A 20,868-nucleotide genomic window follows, 5' to 3' on the forward strand; every position below is an offset into this window, starting at 1 on the left:
GCCTGCCTGCCATCCTGTACCTTTGTCCCACCACTCTGGATTACTGAGATCTGCCTGCCCTTGATCTGTCCTTTTTCCTGCCCTTGTTCGAATATTAAACTTATGTTACTTCGACACTGTCTGCACATGGGTCTTACCTTAAAACATGATAATAGTTAGCTAACAATCTTTTGTACATCGCATTGTAATGTAAAAGGTACCTTATTTTAGCGCCCCCCAAAAAACGTAATACTTCCAGGTCAACTGTAATACGAATACCATTGTAAAGTACAATTTCTTTACTTTCCAGCAAAATCAATGACAACACCATCGTGCCTGTCTCTGCATGATTGAAGAAGGCAATGAGCTCCGTTGGGTGTTTTTAAAAATGGCGGGTGTGACACTTCACAATTTAACATACAGCGTCAGAGGAGTCCGTTTTTTCTATATTTCTCCAATACTATCGGGCCATTAACATATCAATCAATGCTTGAATAGAAACGCAGTTCACACCCCAGATTTTGATGCCAACACGGTCGCTACAGTCCAATTAGTTTTTATTGCAGCCTCGTTGGAATGCCGCGGTTGCCCAAATTTGTACAGAATGGGGTTGGTCAACAGTAATATCTGAAAATGTAGCTAGCTAACGCTAGACTATCTTACTCGTATACCCCATCATGCATGGTGGACGCGTCTCCCTATCAGGAATGTCATACCACGGTTGCCCTTAGTTTGAAGATGTAATCCGGAGACAGGTGTTTTCTCCATCTCCTTAGCTATCATACTCAAATTCCACTGATTTCAAATCTTGATCCTCCAGAAAGTGGAAATCAACACTTATGCAGCTCCACTACACAATACTTTTTTTTCCTGCATTCGACAGGATTACCAACACAGACTGACGAGCTGACATAGATAGAAGCCTTCTATATAGCAGACTAATCTGAACTCTTCTCTTGGCATGTCCAGACCACTCATTATCCCAGCCAATCATGGCTAGTGGGAAGGCTGCTAACTTTTTCTGTGGCTTAACCAACTAGGCTCATAATTTAACAATTGTATTCATATTTCCAGACAGCATACACATTTGTTAATAAGGCACATGAAAGTTCACATGTTCAAGAAGGCCAAAAAAACGAATTTTCATAAAAACATTTTTTTTTTAACGTTCAAACGGCTCTCCAGTGAAGTTGTGACCTGCGACATTTCCTGAATCGGGTCTGTTGAGGAAATGTCCTTTATTACCAAATAATGAGAGAGCAAACCACACACAAGTCAAAGTTATATTATAAAGTCCATCTTTAATTATATGAGCTTCACCATAGCCCTGTGACTCTCAGATCAATTCAGCGTCTATAAATGAATTCTCTGAGAGTGCTTACCAAATAGTTCTTAGTATCATTTATAGCCAAGACACACCCACCTCAACTCACATGACGAAACACAGATCTCAGGAACAGTTCACAAAGAACCTTTTACTTGACAGAGGAGTATCCCATAGCCGGATAGCATTAGCAATAAATTATCGTTCAGTTTGGTCTCCTAAACGAAGTTCTTATCTCGTTCTTGGTACCACTTAGGACCAAACCATTACCTCATCCAATGGCATATATCAATTGTCAATTCTATATACTCCCATCTCAAATACATCTCCTCCTGGACAAGATCACCGAGACAGTGAGCCTCTTAGGTCATATATTAGATCAAGATAAGGGCAACCTCAGAGGGGACATACAATAGTTACAGACACATTCCCATAAGAAGACAAGCCTCCATTCTATCCTCCTCCCCTTCTGATATTCTTCATAGCATCACATGGTTTAAGCAGATACATTGACATATGAAGACAAGCTTGACCTCTCCCCTCTCTGGGCCCGTAGTGACTAAGCCCTAGCAGAGAAGGGATAACTGCAAACTGCCAACAGTATTATCCGAAATAAATCATCCTAATGACAAATAAATAAATCATCCTAATGACAAATATCTCACATAGGCATTATTATGTAAATAAAACATCTTATTTATTAATTATTATTATTAATTATTATTATTAATTATTATTAATTATTATTATTAATTATTATTATTAATTATTATTATTAATATTATTAATTATTATTAATTATTATTATTAATTATTATTATTAATTATTATTATTAATTATTATTATTAATTATTATTATTAATTATTATTATTATTATTATTAATTATTATTATTAATTATTATTAATTATTATTATTAATTATTATTAATTATTATTATTAATTATTATTAATTATTATTAATTATTATTATTAATTATTATTAATTATTATTATTAATTATTATTATTAATTATTATTATTAATTATTATTAATTATTATTATTAATTATTATTAATTATTATTAATTATTATTATTATTAATTATTATTATTAATTATTATTATTAATTATTATTATTAATTAACTAATTCTGATTCATCCCCAACAGGTCTCATATAAGAAAGCTCAGGAAACATTTTAGTTTTTGGGACAGATATTTAACCCCTTATTTTTGTTGGCACAAAACGATATTTGCAAAAAATCGCTGAAGTTGGAGACTTTTATCTCCCTCACCAACTTCAAACATCTGCTATCTGAGCAGCTAACCGATCGCTGCAGCTGTACATAGTCTATCGGTAAACAGCCCACCCAATTTACCTACCTAATCCCCATACTGTTTATATTTATTTACTTTTCTGCTCTTCTGCACACCAATATCTCTACCTGTACATGACCATCTGATCATTTATCACTCCAGTGTTAATCTGCAAAATTGTAATTATTCGCCTACCTCCTCATGCCTTTTGCACACAATGTATATAGACTCTTTTTTTCCTACTGTGTTATTGACTTGTTAATTGTTTACTCCATGTGTAACTCTGTGTTGTCTGTTCACACTGCTATGCTTTATCTTGGCCATGTCGCAGTTGTAAATGAGAACTTGTTCTCAACTGGCCTACCTGGTTAAATAAAGGTGAAATAAAAAAAATATCCATGCTTCCATTAATTTGTATGGGTTACCTTCAGATGAAGGTTTAATATCTATATATATCTCCATACTACCATTCATTTGTATGAGTCTTCCCTTTCCATAGTGGGGTCATATTAGTTTGTAGCTGAGAGTCTCCTCTTTCCATAGTGGGGTCATAATAGTTTGTAGCTGAGTCTCCTCTTTCCATAGTGGGGTCATATTAGTTTGTACCTGAGAGTCTCCCCTTTCCATAGTGGGGTCATATTAGTTTGTAGCTGAGTCTCCCCTTTCCATAGTGGGGTCATATTAGTTTGTAGCTGAGTCTCCTCTTTCCATAGTGGGGTCATATTAGTTTGTAGCTGAGAGGCTCCTCTTTCCATAGTGGGGTCATATTAGTTTGTAGCTGAGAGTCTCCTCTTTCCATAGTGGGGTCATATTAGTTTGTAGCTGAGACGGACTTTCCACACAGATGTGGAAGTTCAACATAGTCTGATGCTGTGGATTGCAACGTAGCCGATGCAAAAACACAGATCTCTTAAATTGACAGATTTTGATGGGAATTCTTGCAGTATGTTAATAAGATTCACACACGAATGTGTCAGTAGACTATTAAGGAAATTAATATCTGTGGTAAAGCTCAGTGTTTACATCATGTACCATAGTGATAGTTCTCTCTGTGTGTTTCAGTGTTTATATCATGTACCATAGTGATAGTTCTCTCTGTGTGTTTCAGTGTTTACATCATGTACCATAGTGATAGTTCTCTCTGTGTGTTTCAGTGTTTACATCATGTACCATAGTGATAGTTCTCTCTGTGTGTTTCAGTGCTGTTGAGTACACTGGTATACTGTAGCCTCGGACAAGGTGGAGGTGAGTACATTTCTCTATATTCATCACCTGTTCTATAATAGTAACATTTCTCTATATTCATCACCTGTTCTATAATAGTAACATGTCTTCCTGTCTCTTCATTGGTTGTGACTTCATATCAGTCTCCAGTCCTTATTCTCCTAGTAACGAAGGTTCCATAAAGAATCTCCACCTGTTTTAGCTGCTCTCACCTGCAACACATCACAGGGTAGAACATGGTACTCTGTGATGTGAGATACAGACTCAAATAGATACATGTTAACACTAACTATAACTATATAACTAACTAAATAACTATAACTATATAACCCTAACTATATAACTAACTACCTACCCCTACACTAACCTTACCTACCCTACACTAACCCTACCTACCCTACACTAACCCTACCTACCACTACACTAACCCTACCTACCCTACACTAACCCTACCTACCCTACACCAACCCTACCTACCCCTACACTAACCCTACCTACCCCTACATTAACCCTACACTAACCCTACACCAACCCTACCTACCCTACACTAACCCTACCTACCCCTACACTAACCCTACCTACCCCTACACTAACCCTACACCAACCCTACCTACCCTACACTAACCCTACCTACCCCTACACTAACCCTACCTACCCCTACACTAACCCTACCTACCCATACATTAACCCTACCTACCCTACACTAACCTTACCTACCCTACACTAACCCTACCTACCCTACACTAACCCTACCTGTTTTTATTTATTTTATTTTATTTTACCTTTATTTAACCAGGTAGGCAAGTTGAGAACACCTTTATTTAACCAGGTAGGCAAGTTGAGAACACCTTTATTTAACCAGGTAGGCAAGTTGAGAACACCTTTATTTAACCAGGTAGGCAAGTTGAGAACAAGTTCTCATTTACAATTGCGACCTGGCCAAGATAAAGCAAAGCAGTTCGACAGATAAAACGACACAGAGTTACACATGGAGTAAAACAAACATACAGTCAATAATACAGTATAAACAGGTCTATATACAATGTCAGCAAATGAGGTGAGAAGGGAGGTAAAGGCAAAAAAGGCCATGATGGCAAAGTAAATACAATATAGCAAGTAAAACACTGGAATGGTAGTTTTGCAATGGAAGAATGTGCAAAGTAGAAATAAAAATAATGGGGTGCAAAGGAGCAAAATAAATAAATAAATAAAAATTAAATACAGTTGGGAAAGAGGTAGTTGTTTGGGCTAAATTATAGGTGGGCTATGTACAGGTGCAGTAATCTGTGAGCTGCTCTGACAGTTGGTGCTTAAAGCTAGTGAGGGAGATAAGTGTTTCCAGTTTCAGAGATTTTTGTAGTTCGTTCCAGTCATTGGCAGCAGAGAACTGGAAGTAGAGGCGGCCAAAGAAAGAATTGGTTTTGGGGGTGACTAGAGAGATATACCTGCTGGAGCATGTGCTACAGGTGGGAGATGCTATGGTGATCAGCGAGCTGAGATAAGGGGGGACTTTACCTAGCAGGGTCTTGTAGATGACATGGAGCCAGTGTGTTTGGCGACGAGTATGAAGCGAGGGCCAGCCAACGAGAGCGTACAGGTCGCAATGGTGGGTAGTATATGGGGCTTTGGTGATAAAACGGATTGCACTGTGATAGACTGCATCCAATTTGTTGAGTAGGGTATTGGAGGCTATTTTGTAAATGACATCGCCAAAGTCGAGGATTGGTAGGATGGTCAGTTTTACAAGGGTATGTTTGGCAGCATGAGTGAAGGATGCTTTGTTGCGAAATAGGAAGCCAATTCTAGATTTAACTTTGGATTGGAGATGTTTGATATGGGTCTGGAAGGAGAGTTTACAGTCTAACCAGACACCTAAGTATTTGTAGTTGTCCACGTATTCTAAGTCAGAGCCGTCCAGAGTAGTGATGTTGGACAGGTGGGTAGGTGCAGGTAGCGATCGGTTGAAGAGCATGCATTTAGTTTTACTTGTATTTAAGAGCAATTGGAGGCCACGGAAGGAGAGTTGTATGGCATTGAAGCTTGCCTGGAGGGTTGTTAACACAGTGTCCAAAGAAGGGCCGGAAGTATACAGAATGGTGTCGTCTGTGTAGAGGTGGATCAGGGACTCACCAGCAGCAAGAGCGACCTCATTGATGTATACAGAGAAGAGAGTCGGTCCAAGAATTGAACCCTGTGGCACCCCCATAGAGACTGCCAGAGGTCCGGACAGCAGACCCTCCGATTTGACACACTGAACTCTATCAGAGAAGTAGTTGGTGAACCAGGCGAGGCAATCATTTGAGAAACCAAGGCTGTCGAGTCTGCCGATGAGGATGTGGTGATTGACAGAGTCGAAATCCTTGGCCAGATCAATGAATACGGCTGCACGGTAATGTTTCTTATCGATGGCGGTTAAGATATCGTTTAGGACCTTGAGCGTGGCTGAGGTGCACCCATGACCAGCTCTGAAACCAGATTGCATAGCAGAGAAGGTATGGTGAGATTCGAAATGGTCGGTAATCTGTTTGTTGACTTGGTTTCGAAGACCTTAGAAAGGCACGGTAGGATAGATATAGGTCTGTAGCAGTATGGGTCAAGAGTGTTCCCCCCTTTGAAGAGGGGGATGACCGCAGCTGCTTTCCAATCTTTGGGAATCTCAGATGACACGAAAGAGAGGTTGAACAGGCTAGTAATAGGGTGTTAACACTAACTATAACTATATAACTAACTATATAACTATAACTAAATAACTATAACTATATAACTATAACTATATAACTAACTATATAACTAAAATGATAACTAACTATATAACTATAACTATATAACTATAACTATATAACTATAACTATATAACTATAACTATATAACTAACTATATAACTATAACTATATAACTAACTATATAACTATAACTATATAACTATAACTATATAACTATAACTATATAACTAACTATATAACTAACTATATAACTATAACTATATAACTATAACTATATAACTATAACTATATAACTAACTATATAACTATAACTATATAACTATAACTATATAACTATAACTATATAACTATAACTATATAACTATAACTATATAACTAACTATATAACTATAACTATATAACTATAACTATATAACTAACTATATAACTATAACTATATAACTATAACTATAACTAACTATATAACTATAACTATATAACTATAACTATATAACTATAACTATATAACTAACTATATAACTAACTATATAACTATAACTATATAACTATAACTATATAACTAACTATATAACTATAACTATATAACTATAACTATATAACTATAACTATATAACTAACTATATAACTAACTATATAACTATAACTATATAACTATAACTATATAACTATAACTATATAACTATAACTATATAACTATAACTATATAACTATAACTATATAACTATAACTACATAACTAACTATATAACTATCTATATAACTAACTATATAACTAACTATATAACTATAACTATATAACTATAACTATATAACTATAACTACATAACTAACTATATAACTATCTATATAACTAACTATATAACTAACTATATAACTATAACTATATAACTAACTATATAACTAACTATATAACTATAACTATATATCTATAACTATATAACTTACTATATAACTATAACTATATAACTAACTATATGACTAACTATATAACTATATAACTACAACTATATAACTATAACTAAATAACTAAATAACTATAACTATATAACTAACTATATAACTATAACTATACAACTAACTATATAACTATAACTATATAACTAACTATATAACTATAACTATATGACTAACTATATAACTATAATTATATAACTATAACTATATAACTATAACTATACAACTAACTATATAACTAACTATATAACTATAACTATATAACTAACTGTATAACTATAACTATATAACTATAACTATATAACTAACTATATAACTAACTATATAACTATAACTATATAACTATAACTATATAACTAACTATATAACTAACTATATAACTACAAATATATATCTAACTATATAGCTAACTATATAACTATAACTACATAACTAACGATATAACTAACTATATAACTAACTATATAACTAACTATATAATTAACTATATAACTAACTATATAACTATAACTATATAACTATCTATATAACTAACTATATAACTATAACTATATAACTATAACTATATAACTAACTATATAACTAACTATATAACTATAACTATATAACTAACTATATAACTATAACTATATAACTATAACTATATAACTATAACCCTGTGGGAGTGAAACAATAGGGTAGTGATAGTCTCTAGATATAATCTAGAGTTAGATATATTGTCTCTATTGTGAAAGACTAGGATATAATCTAGAGTTAGATATATTGTCTCTATTGTGAAAGACTAGGATATAATCTAGAGTTAGATATATTGTCTCTATTATGAAAGACTAGGATAAAATCTGGAGCTAGATATATTGTCTCTATTATATTATGACAGACCAGCTAGATATATTGTCTCTATTATATTATGACAGACCAGCTAGATCTACTGTCTCTATTATATTATGACAGACCAGCTAGATATATTGTCTCTATTATAGGTAGCCTAGTGGTTAAAGTGTTGGGTCAGTAACCAGCAGGTAGCCTAGTGGTTAAAGTGTTGGGCCAGTAACCAGCAGGTAGCCTAGTGGTTAAAGTGTTGGGCCAGTAACCAGCAGGTAGCCTAGTGGTTAAAGTGTTCGGCCAGTAACCAGCAGGTAGCCTAGTGGTTAGAGTGTTGGGCCAGTAACCAGCAGGTAGCCTAGTGGTTAAAGTGTTGGGCCAGTAACCAGCAGGTAGCCTAGTGGTTAAAGTGTTGGGCCAGTAACCAGCAGGTAGCCCAGTGGTTAAAGTGTTGGGTCAGTAACCAGCAGGTAGCCTAGTGGTTAAAGTGTTGGGCCAGTAACCAGCAGGTAGCCTAGTGGTTAAAGTGTTGGGCCAGTAACCAGCAGGTAGCCCAGTGGTTAAAGTGTTGGGCCAGTAACCAGCAGGTAGCCCAGTGGTTAAAGTGTTGGGCCAGTAACCAGCAGGTAGCCCAGTGGTTAAAGTGTTGGGCCAGTAACCAGCAGGTAGCCTAGTGGTTAAAGTGTTGGGCCAGTAACCAGCAGGTAGCCCAGTGGTTAAAGTGTTGGGCCAGTAACCAGCAGGTAGCCCAGTGGTTAAAGTGTTGGGCCAGTAACCAGCAGGTAGCCCAGTGGTTAAAGTGTTGGGCCAATAACTGAAAAGTTGCTAGTTCAAATCCTTGAGCTGACAAGGTAAACATCTGTTGTTCTGCCACTGAACAAGGCAGTTATCCCTCTGTTTCTAGGCCATCATTGTAAATAAGAATTTGTTCTTAATTTTTTTGCCTAGCTAAAAAAGGTGAAATAAAAAAAATAGGACATTTGAGTGTTGACAAATATTATAATCAAAAATCTAGTTGGTGGGTTCCATTTATACAGTGTCTTTCTAAATGGAAAATCTGAGTGCTTTATCTGTTAGAGACTCTATGGCAAAACGCACAGATTAACTTCCGGTCAGACCAAGGTCAGTATAGTTGGTGTTGTGTTTGAGGGTGAAATGGTCTCTACTTTACTGATCTGGATCTTTTCTCATATGAATGATAGAGTCTAGTAGTGGTAAGAAGTAGAGAAGAAGTAGTAGATTGTTCTATGGTAAGAAGTAGAGAAAGTTAGTAGATTGTTCTAATATGGTTGCCAGTATAATATTACACCTTCCTCTGCACCAACCCTTCTGCATCTCTGTGCCAATACAGGCTCTACTGCTCTTGAGGGCCTTAATTTAATACTTTACTTTAGACAATGCAACTCTCTCTATCTCTCTCCCCTTATCACTCTCTATCTCTCTCCATCCCTCTCTCTCTCTCTTTCTTTGATCTCTCTCTTCCAGCCTCTCTGAGTGTCAGTTCTGACAGATCTCAATTCTTTGAATTTGAGTCTGTCTCTCTGGGCTGTGAGGTTCAGGGGAACTCTGCTGGATGGAGAGTGGTGAGGAACACAGAGAGAGGAACACATTCAGAGTGTAATATTGACTGGGGAAAACAACAAGGGTCTTCATGCATTGTGTCACTAATACCATCAGACAGTGGAGTGTACTGGTGTGAGTCTGGGTCTGGAGAACACAGCACTGCTGTCAACATCACAGTACATGGTATGTCCACAATCACCATCTACTAACATTATAGTGTTTAGTGGTTCATCTGGTTTCAGATAGCTGATGTTATGTTTATATATGATGTTTATATATTATATACAGCTGGAGCTGTGATCCTGGAGAGACCTGTTTATATATTATATACAGCTGGAGCTGTGATCCTGGAGAGACCTGTTTATACAGAACCAGTCAAAGTTTGGACACCTACTCATTCCAGGGGTTTTCTTTATTTTTACTATTTTCTACATTGTAGAATAATAGTGAAGACATCAAAACTATGAAATAACACATATGGAATCATGTAACAACCAAAAAAGTATTAAAAAAATCAAAATATATTTTATATTGGAGATTCTTCAAAGTATTCACCCTTTGCTTTGATTTCCACACGCTTCTCTCAACCACCTTCATAAGTTAAAAAGTTCATTTGTGGAATTTCTTTCCTTCTTAAAACTTCTTAGGGCTGCAGGGGCAGTATTGAGTAGCTTGGATGAAAGGTGCCCAGATGTGCACAGAGTAAACGGGCTGCTCAGTCCCAGTTACTAATATATGCATAGTATTAGTACATTTGGATAGAAAAATGTTTGAATGATGTCTGTGAGTATAACAGAACAAGGCAAAACCTGACAAAAAATCCAAACAGGAAGTGGCAAATCTGAGGTTGGTCGATTTTCAACCCAGCCCCTATTGAATACACAGTGGGATATGGATCAAGTTGCACTTCCTAAGGCTTCCACTGGATGTCAACAGTCTTTAGAAACTTGAATGAGGCTTCTACTGTGATGTGGGGCTGTAGGAGAGCAGAATGAGTCAGGTGTCTGGCAGAGTGCCAAGTGCTGGTCAGGCGCAATTCACATGATAGTGACCTGCGCTCCATTGCTTCTCTAAGGACATAGGAATTCTCCGGTTGGAACTTTATTGAACATTTATGATAAAAACATCCTAAAGATTGATTCAATAATTAGTTTGACAGGTTTCTTCGGACTGTTATATAACTTTTGAACTTTTTGTCAGACGTTTGGCTTGACCTGCACAAGCGTTTGGATTTGTGTACTAAACACCATAACAATAGGATCTATTTGGACATAAATGATGGACATTATCGAAACAATCAAGCATTTATTGTGGACCTGGGATTCCTAGGAGTGCAGTTTGATGAAGATCATCAAAGGTAAGGGAATATTTATAATGTTTATAATATTTATAATAATTTCTGATTTCTGTTGATTCCAACATGGTGGATATTTTCTTTTTCTGAGCGCTGTCTCAGATTATTGCATGGTTTGCTTTTTCCATTAAGTAAAAAAAAAAATCTGACACAGCGGTTGCATTAAGGAGAGGTATATCTATATTTCCATGTCTAACAATTTTATTTTCATTGACATTTATAATGAGTATTTTTGTAAAATGATGTGGCTCTCTGCAATATCACCGGCTGTTTTTGGAACTACTGAACATGAAGTCATATGAGTGTCATCTGATGAAGATCATCAAAGGTTAGTGATTCATTTTATCTCTATTTGTGCTTTTTGTGACTCCTCTCTTTGGCTGGAAAAATGGCTGTGTTTATTCTGTGGCTTGGTGGAGATCTAACATAATCGTTTGTGGTGCTTTCTGCTATAAAGCATTTTTTTAACAGATACTGTGGCTGGATTAACAAGAATTCTATCTTTAAAATGGTGTAAAATACTTGTATGCTTGAGGAATTTAAATTATGAGATTTTTGTTGTTTTTTGTTGATTTTGTTGATTTTTGTTGCTTCACGGAGTTCAAGTAACAGACACATCTCAACATCAACTGTTCAGAGGAGACTGCGTGAATCAGGCCTTCATTGACATATTGCTGCAAAGAAACCACTAGTAAAGGACACAAATAAGAGGAAGAGACTTGCTTGGGCCAAGAAACAAGATCAATGGACATTAGACAGGTGGAAATCTGTCCTTTGGGTCCAAATTTGATATTGTTGGTTCCAATCGCCATGTCTTTGTGAGACGCGGAGTAGGTGAACAGATGATCTCCGTATGTGTGGTTCCCACCATGAAGCATGGAGGCGGAGGTGCGATGGTGTTGGAGTGCTTTGCTGCTGACACTGTCAGTGATTTATTTAGAATTCAAGGCACCCTTAACCTGCATGGCTACCACAGCATTCTGCAGCAACTTGCCATCCCATCTAGTTTGTGCTTAGTGGGACTATCATTTGATTTTCAACAGGACAATGACCCAAAATACACTTTCAGGCTGTGTAAGAGCTATTTGACCAAGAAGGAGAGTGATGGAGTGCTGTACCAGATGACCAAGCCTCCACAATCACCTGACCTCAACCCAATTGAGATGGTTTGGGATGAGTTGGACCGCAGAGTAAAGGAAAAGCAGCCAAAAAGTGCTCAGCATATGTGGGAACTCCTTCAAGAGTTGGGGGGTTCCTGAGTGGCGCAGCGGTCTAAGGCTTGGCATCTCAGTGAAAGAGGTGTCACTACAGTCCCTGGTTCAAATCCAAGCTGTATCACATCTGGCCGTGATTGGCAGTACCTTAGGGCGGCGCACAATTGGCCCAGCATCGTCCCGGTTTTGCCCGGGTAGGCCATCATTGTAAATAAGAATATGTTCTTAACTGACTTGCCTAGTTAAATAAAGGTTAAATAAAAAATATATATAATAAAAGACTGATGGAAAAGCATTCCAGGTGAAGCTGTTTGAGAGAATGCCAAGAGTGTGCAAAGCTGTCATCAAAGCAAAGGCTAAAGGGTGAAAAATATATTTTAATTTTTTTAACACTTTTTTTGGTTACTACATGATTCCATATCTGTTATTTCATAGTTTTGATGTCTTCACTATTATTTTACAATATAGAAAGTAGTAAAAATAAAGAAAAACCCTTGAATGAGTAGGTGTATCCAAACATTTGACTGGTACTGTACATGATGTTTATATATTATATACAGCTGGAGCTGTGATCCTGGAGAAGCCTGTTTATATATTATATACAGCTGGAGCTGTGATCCTGGAGAGTCCTGTTTATATATGATGTTTATATATTATATACAGCTGGAGCTGTGATCCTGGAGAGACCTGTTTATATATTATATACAGCTGGAGCTGTGATCCTGGAGAGACCTGTTTATATATGATGTTTATATATTATATACAGCTGGAGCTGTGATCCTGGAGAGACCTGTTTATATATTATATACAGCTGGAGCTGTGATCCTGGAGAGACCTGTTTATATATGATGTTTATATATTATATACAGCTGGAGCTGTGATCCTGGAGAGACCTGGTTATATATGATGTTTATATATTATATACAGCTGGAGCTGTGATCCTGGAGAGCCCTGTCCGTCCTGTGACTGAGGGATATTCTGTGACTCTGCGCTGCAGACATCAGGGAACTCCCTCTGACCTCACAGCTGATTTCTACAAAGATGGATCCCTGATCAGGACTGAGACTACAGGAGAGATAACCATCTCTGCAGTATCCAAGTCAGATGAAGGACTCTACAAGTGTACCAACTCTGAAGGAGAATCACCAGAGAGCTGGATGACTGTGGCAGGTGAGACATCACATTCATTTGCATGTATTTATTTTTTATTGAACCTTTATTTAACAAGTCAGTAAAGAACAAATTCTTATTTACAATGATGGCCTACCAAAAAGCATAAGGCCTTTTGCGTGGGACGGGGGCACCCTTACCAGCTGATCTATAAATGATGTCTCTGTAATCTAGCATGGGTAGGATGGTCATCTGAATCAGGGTTAGTTTGGCAGCTGGGGTGAAAGAGGAGCGATTACGATAGAGGACACCAAGTCTAGACTGCAGCTTTGATGTATGCTGAGAGAAGGACAGTGCACCATCTCGCCTCCCAAGTACTTGTTTGTTCTTATAATCCCTGCATGGTCATTAGAAGTGTTAGCAGTTGATGATATTCTTCAATAACAAAGCAAATCAAGGGGAGAAAAACAGGTTTATTCAAATATTTTTTTACCAGTATTTAACTAGGCAAGTCAGTTTAAAAGAACAACTTCTTATTTTCAATGACGGCCTAGGAACAGTGGGTTAATTGTCTTGTTCAGAACGACAGATTTGTACCATGTCAGCTCAAGGATTTGATCTTGCAACCTTTCGGTTACTGGTCCAATGCTCTAACCATAAGGTTAGATGGTCACCCTGCCCTGTCCTCAGTGATGCTCAGTGGGGTTAGGAACTAGTGATGCTCAGTGGGGTTAGGAGCTAATGATGCTCTCCGGTGTTTCTCTCATGTGTACAAAGGGACAGGATGTAGTATATAACTAGCCTGTGGTTGACCAATTAGACCAATTAGAATTCCTTGAAAATAAAACTGTGCCAGTGGCCAAATAACAAGTATCCTATTTCAGGGTGAATATATAGACAAATTCCTCCCATGTCTCTGCATTAAGCCCTTATTACAAAAAAAAGAAAATACTGTATTGACCACTCACCCTCTCGTCATCTCTGCATTGTGTATTTATCTTTGGAATATTCTTAAAGAAGTAATAAATATGTCATAATAAATCATATTAATCAGATCACAGTTTTTAACTTTTTACTGTGATGTTTTTCAAGATGGGGGCTCTGGCTCATCCTCCTCTCCCACCCCGCTCCTCCTCCCTTTGTCTGTCTCTGGGTTGGTGGCTGCTCTCTCCATCTCTCTGATCATTCTACTGGTCCTGTTCTGCAAGAGGAACAAAGATGTAGCAGCTGAACCCAGAGATGTTACGTATGCTGACGTTAGAATCATACAGGACCCAGAACCCAGGAGAAGGAGAGGTACACATTCAAAGAGACTCTTGTACAAATAACCTTGTGGGGACACAAAATTCAGTCCCATTCAAAATTGTATTTTGTCTAACCCTAACCTTAACCCCGAAACCTAACCCTAACCCTAAAATTAATCCTAGCTCCTAACCCTAATCTTCCCCCCAAAAATGAACCCTAACCCTAAAATTAACCCTAGCTCCTAACCATAACCTTAACCCAAGAACCTAACCTTAACCCTAAAATTAACCCTAGCTCCTAACCCTAACCCTAGCTCCTAACCCTAACCATAACCCTAGCTCCTAACCCTAACCCTAAATCTAATCCTAGCTCCTAACCCTAACCCTAAAACTAACCCTAGCTCCTAACACTAACCCTAACCCTAGCTCCTAACACTGAACCTAAAACTAACCCTAGCTCCTAACCCTAACCCCAAAACTAAACCTAGCTCCTAACCCTATCCCTGACCCTATACCTAAAACTAACCTTAGATCGTAACCCTGACCCAAGCTCCTAACCCTAACGCTAACTCTAGCTCCTAATCCTAACCCTAACACTAGCTCCTAACCCTAACCATAACCCTAGCTCCTAACACTAACCCTAAAACTAACCCTAGCTCCTAACCCTAACCCTATCTCCTAACCGTAACCCTAAAACTAACCCTACCTCCTAACTCTAGCTCCTAACCCTAACCCTAGCTCCTAACCCTAACCCTAAAATTAACCCTAGCTCCTAACACTAACCCTAACCCTAGCTCCTAACACTGAACCTAAAACTAACCCTATCTCTTAACCATTAACCCTAACCCTAACCCTAGCTCCTAACCCTAACAATAGCTCCTAACTCTAACCATAACCCTAGCTCCTAACACTAACCCTAAAACTAACCCTAGCTCCTAACACTAACCCTAAAACTAACCCTAGCTCCTAACACTAACCCTAAAATTAACCCTAGCTCCTAACACTAACCCCAAAACTAACCCTAGCTCCTAACACTAACCCTAAAATAACATTGCTCCTAACCCTAACCATAACCCTAGCTCCTAACACTAACCCTAACACTAGCTCCTAACCCTAACCATAACCCTAACTCCTAACACTAACCCTAAAACTAACCCTAGCGCCTAACCCTAAACTAACCCTAACCCTAAATCTAGCTCCTAACCCTAACAGTAAAATTAACACCAGCTCCTACAACTAACCCAAACCCTAGCTCCTAACCCTAACCCTAAAACTATCCCTAGCTCCTTACCCTAACCCTAACCCTAGCTCCTAACCCTAACCCTAAAATTGCATAGAAACAGCTTCTGACCTTGGGGGAACCAACAAAATGTCCTTATTTGGTCAAATTTGTGTTTGTTTACATTTCTTGTGGGGACTTCTGGTCTTTAATTATAGATAAACACGTCCACACACATACAAACATAAAATCACACACGTCCAACAAACACACACACACACACACATACACATACACATACACACATACACATACACACACACACACAGTACAATGTCTTTATGTCTTCAACCCGTTGTCTCGTCTCCTCCAGAGAAGTCTCCAGGAGCTGATCCAGTCTACTCTGCAGTGAAGACCTCCAACACCACAGGTACTGTAGTACTGTATAACACTATAACACCACAGGTACTGTAATACTGTATAACACTATAACACCACAGGTACTGTAGTACTGTATAACACTATAACACCACAGGTACTGTAATACCGTATAACACTATACCACCACAGGTACTGTAGTACCGTATAACACTAACACCACAGGTACTGTAATACCGTATAACACTATACCACCACAGGTACTGTAGTACTGTATAACACTATAACACCACAGGTACTGTAATATCGTATAACACTATACCACCACAGGTACTGTAATACTGTATAACACTAACACCACAGGTACTGTATAACACTATAACACTATAACACCACAGGTACTGTAATACTGTATAACACTATAACACCACAGGTACTGTAATACCTTATAACACCATAACACCACAGGTACTGTAATACTGTATAACACCACAGGTACTGTAATACTGTATAACACTAACACCACAGGTACTGTATAACACTACAGCACTATAACACCGCAGGTACTGTAATACCATATAACACTATAACACCACAGGTACTGTAATACTGTATGACACTATAACACCACAGATACTGTATAACACTAACACCACAGGTACTGTAATACCGTATAACACTATAACACCACAGGTACTGTAATACTGTATAACACTATAACACCACAGGTACTGTAATACTGTATAACACCACAGGTACTGTAATGCTGTATAACACTATAACACCACAGGTACTGTAATACTGTAATACTGTATAACACTATAACACCACAGGGACTGTAATACTGAATTACACCACATGCACTGTAATACTGTATAGCACTATAACACCACAGGTACTGTAATACTGTATAACACTATAACACCACAGGGACTGTAATACTGTATTACACCACATGCACTGTAATACTGTATAACACTATAACACCACATGTACTGTAATACTGTATAACACTAACACCACAGGTACTGTAATACTGTATAACACCACAGGTACTGTAATACTGTATAACACTATAACACCACAGGTTTTGTGATACTGTATAACACTATAACACCACAGGTACTGTAATACTGTATAACACTATAACACCACAGGTACTGTAATACCTTATAACACCATAACACCACAGGTACTGTAATACTGTATAACACCACAGGTACTGTAATACTGTATAACACCACAGGTACTGTAGTACCGTATAACACTATAACACCACAAGTACTGTAGTACTGTATAACACTATAACACCACAGGTACTGTAATACTGTATTACACCACAGGTACTGTAATACTGTATAGCACTATAACACCACAGGTACTGTAGTACTGTATAACACTATAACACCACAGGTACTGTAATACTGTATTACACCACAGGTACTGTAATACTGTATAGCACTATAACACCACAGGTACTGTAGTACTGTATAACACTATAACACCACAGGTACTGCAGTACTGTATAACACTATAACACCACAGGTACTGTAGTACTGTATAACACTATAACACCACAGGTACTGTAATACTGTATAGCACTATAACACCACAGGTACTGTAATACTGTATAACACTATAACACCACAGGTACTGTAATACTGTATAACACTATAACACCACAGGTACTGTAATACTGTATAACACTAACACCACAGGTCCTGTAATACTGTATAACACTATAACACCACAGGTCCTGTAATACTGTATAACACTATAACACCACAGGTACTGTAATACTGTATTACACCACAGGTACTGTAATACTGTATAGCACTATAACACCACAGGTACTGTAGTACTGTATAACACTATAACACCACAGGTACTGTAATACTGTATAACACTATAACACCACAGGTACTGTAATACTGTATAACACTATAACACCACAGGTACTGTAATACTGTATAACACTATAACACCACAGGGACTGTAATACTGTATTACACCACATGCACTGTAATACTGTATAGCACTATAACACCACAAGTACTGTAATACTGTATAACACTAACACCACAGGTACTGTAATACGGTATCCCACTATAACACCAAAGGTACTGTAATACTGTATAACACTATAACACCACAGGTACTGTCATACTGTATAACACCACAGGTACTGTAATACTGTATAACACTATAACACCACATGTACTGTAATACTGTATAACACTAACACCACCGGTACTGTAATACTGTATAACACCACAGGTACTGTAATACTGTATAACACTATAACACCACAGGTTTTGTGATACTGTATAACACTATAACACCACAGGTACTGTAATACTGTATAACACTATAACACCACAGGTACTGTAATACCTTATAACACCATAACACCACAGGTACTGTAATACTGTATAACACAACAGGTACTGTAATACCATATAACACTATAACACCACAGGTACTGTAATACCATATAACACTATAACACCACAGGTACTGTAATACTGTATGACACTATAACACCACAGGTACTGTAATACTGTATAACACTATAACACCACAGGTACTGTAATACCTTATAACACCATAACACCACAGGTACTGTAATACTGTATAACACCACAGGTACTGTAATACTGTATAACACTATAACACCACAGGTACTGTAATACTGTATAACACTATAACACCACAGGTACTGTAATACCGTATAACACTATAACACCACAGGTACTGTAATACTGTATAACACTATAACACCACAGGTACTGTAATACCTTATAACACCATAACACCACAGGTACTGTAATACTGTATAACACCACAGGTACTGTAATACTGTATAACACTAACACCACAGGTACTGTATAACACTACAGCACTATAACACCACAGGTACTGTAATACCATATAACACTATAACACCACAGGTACTGTAATACTGTATGACACTATAACACCACAGATACTGTATAACACTAACACCACAGGTACTGTAATACCGTATAACACTATAACACCACAGGTACTGTCATACTGTATAACATTATAACACCACAGGTACTGTAATACTGTATAACACCACAGGTACTGTAATGCTGTATAACACTATAACACCACAGGTACTGTAATACTGTAATACTGTATAACACTATAACACCACAGGGACTGTAATACTGAATTACACCACATGCACTGTAATACTGTATAGCACTATAACACCACAGGTACTGTAATACTGTATAACACTATAACACCACAGGGACTGTAATACTGTATTACACCACATGCACTGTAATACTGTATAACACTAACACCACAGGTACTGTAATACGGTATCCCACTATAACACCACAGGTACTGTAATACTGTATAACACTATAACACCACAGGTACTGTCATACTGTATAACACCACAGGTACTGTAATACTGTATAACACTATAACACCACATGTACTGTAATACTGTATAACACTAACACCACAGGTACTGTAATACTGTATAACACCACAGGTACTGTAATACTGTATAACACTATAACACCACAGGTTTTGTGATACTGTATAACACTATAACACCACAGGTACTGTAATACTGTATAACACTATAACACCACAGGTACTGTAATACCTTATAACACCATAACACCACAGGTACTGTAATACTGTATAACACCACAGGTACTGTAATACTGTATAACACCACAGGTACTGTAGTACCGTATAACACTATAACACCACAAGTACTGTAGTACTGTATAACACTATAACACCACAGGTACTGTAATACAGTATTACACCACAGGTACTGTAATACTGTATAGCACTATAACACCACAGGTACTGTAGTACTGTATAACACTATAACACCACAGTTACTGTAATACTGTATTACACCACAGGTACTGTAATACTGTATAGCACTATAACACCACAGGTACTGTAGTACTGTATAACACTATAACACCACAGGTACTGCAGTACTGTATAACACTATAACACCACAGGTACTGTAATACTGTATAGCACTATAACACCACAGGTACTGTAATACTGTATAACACTATAACACCACAGGTACTGTAATACTGTATAACACTAACACCACAGGTACTGTAATACTGTATAACACTATAACACCACAGGTCCTGTAATACTGTATAACACTATAACACCACAGGTACTGTAATACTGTATTACACCACAGGTACTGTAATACTGTATAGCACTATAACACCACAGGTACTGTAGTACTGTATAACACTATAACACCACAGGTACTGTAATACTGTATAACACTATAACACCACAGGTACTGTAATACTGTATAACACTATAACACCACAGGTACTGTAATACTGTATAACACTATAACACCACAGGGACTGTAATACTGTATTACACCACATGCACTGTAATACTGTATAGCACTATAACACCA

The 20,868-nt window shown here is 37.3% G+C and overlaps 1 protein-coding gene across 3 annotated transcripts in view; it reads left to right on the top strand.

The window, feature by feature from the left end:
- The window catches only part of LOC109882059 (Fc receptor-like protein 5), a 305,344-nt gene that overhangs the window by 272,763 nt on the left and 11,713 nt on the right, over positions 1-20,868 (top strand). For all 3 annotated transcript variants that reach the window (XM_031791552.1, XM_031791551.1, XM_031791553.1), the window contains exons 5-7: positions 13,383-13,625; positions 14,658-14,861; positions 16,402-16,458. In XM_031791552.1, coding sequence (XP_031647412.1) covers positions 13,383-13,625; positions 14,658-14,861; positions 16,402-16,458 — 504 coding nt within the window. The remainder of the gene's footprint in view (positions 1-13,382; positions 13,626-14,657; positions 14,862-16,401; positions 16,459-20,868) is intronic.

Source organism: Oncorhynchus kisutch, linkage group LG16, assembly GCF_002021735.2.
Source record: "Oncorhynchus kisutch isolate 150728-3 linkage group LG16, Okis_V2, whole genome shotgun sequence".
In the NCBI taxonomy this organism is placed as follows: Eukaryota; Metazoa; Chordata; class Actinopteri; order Salmoniformes; family Salmonidae; genus Oncorhynchus; species Oncorhynchus kisutch.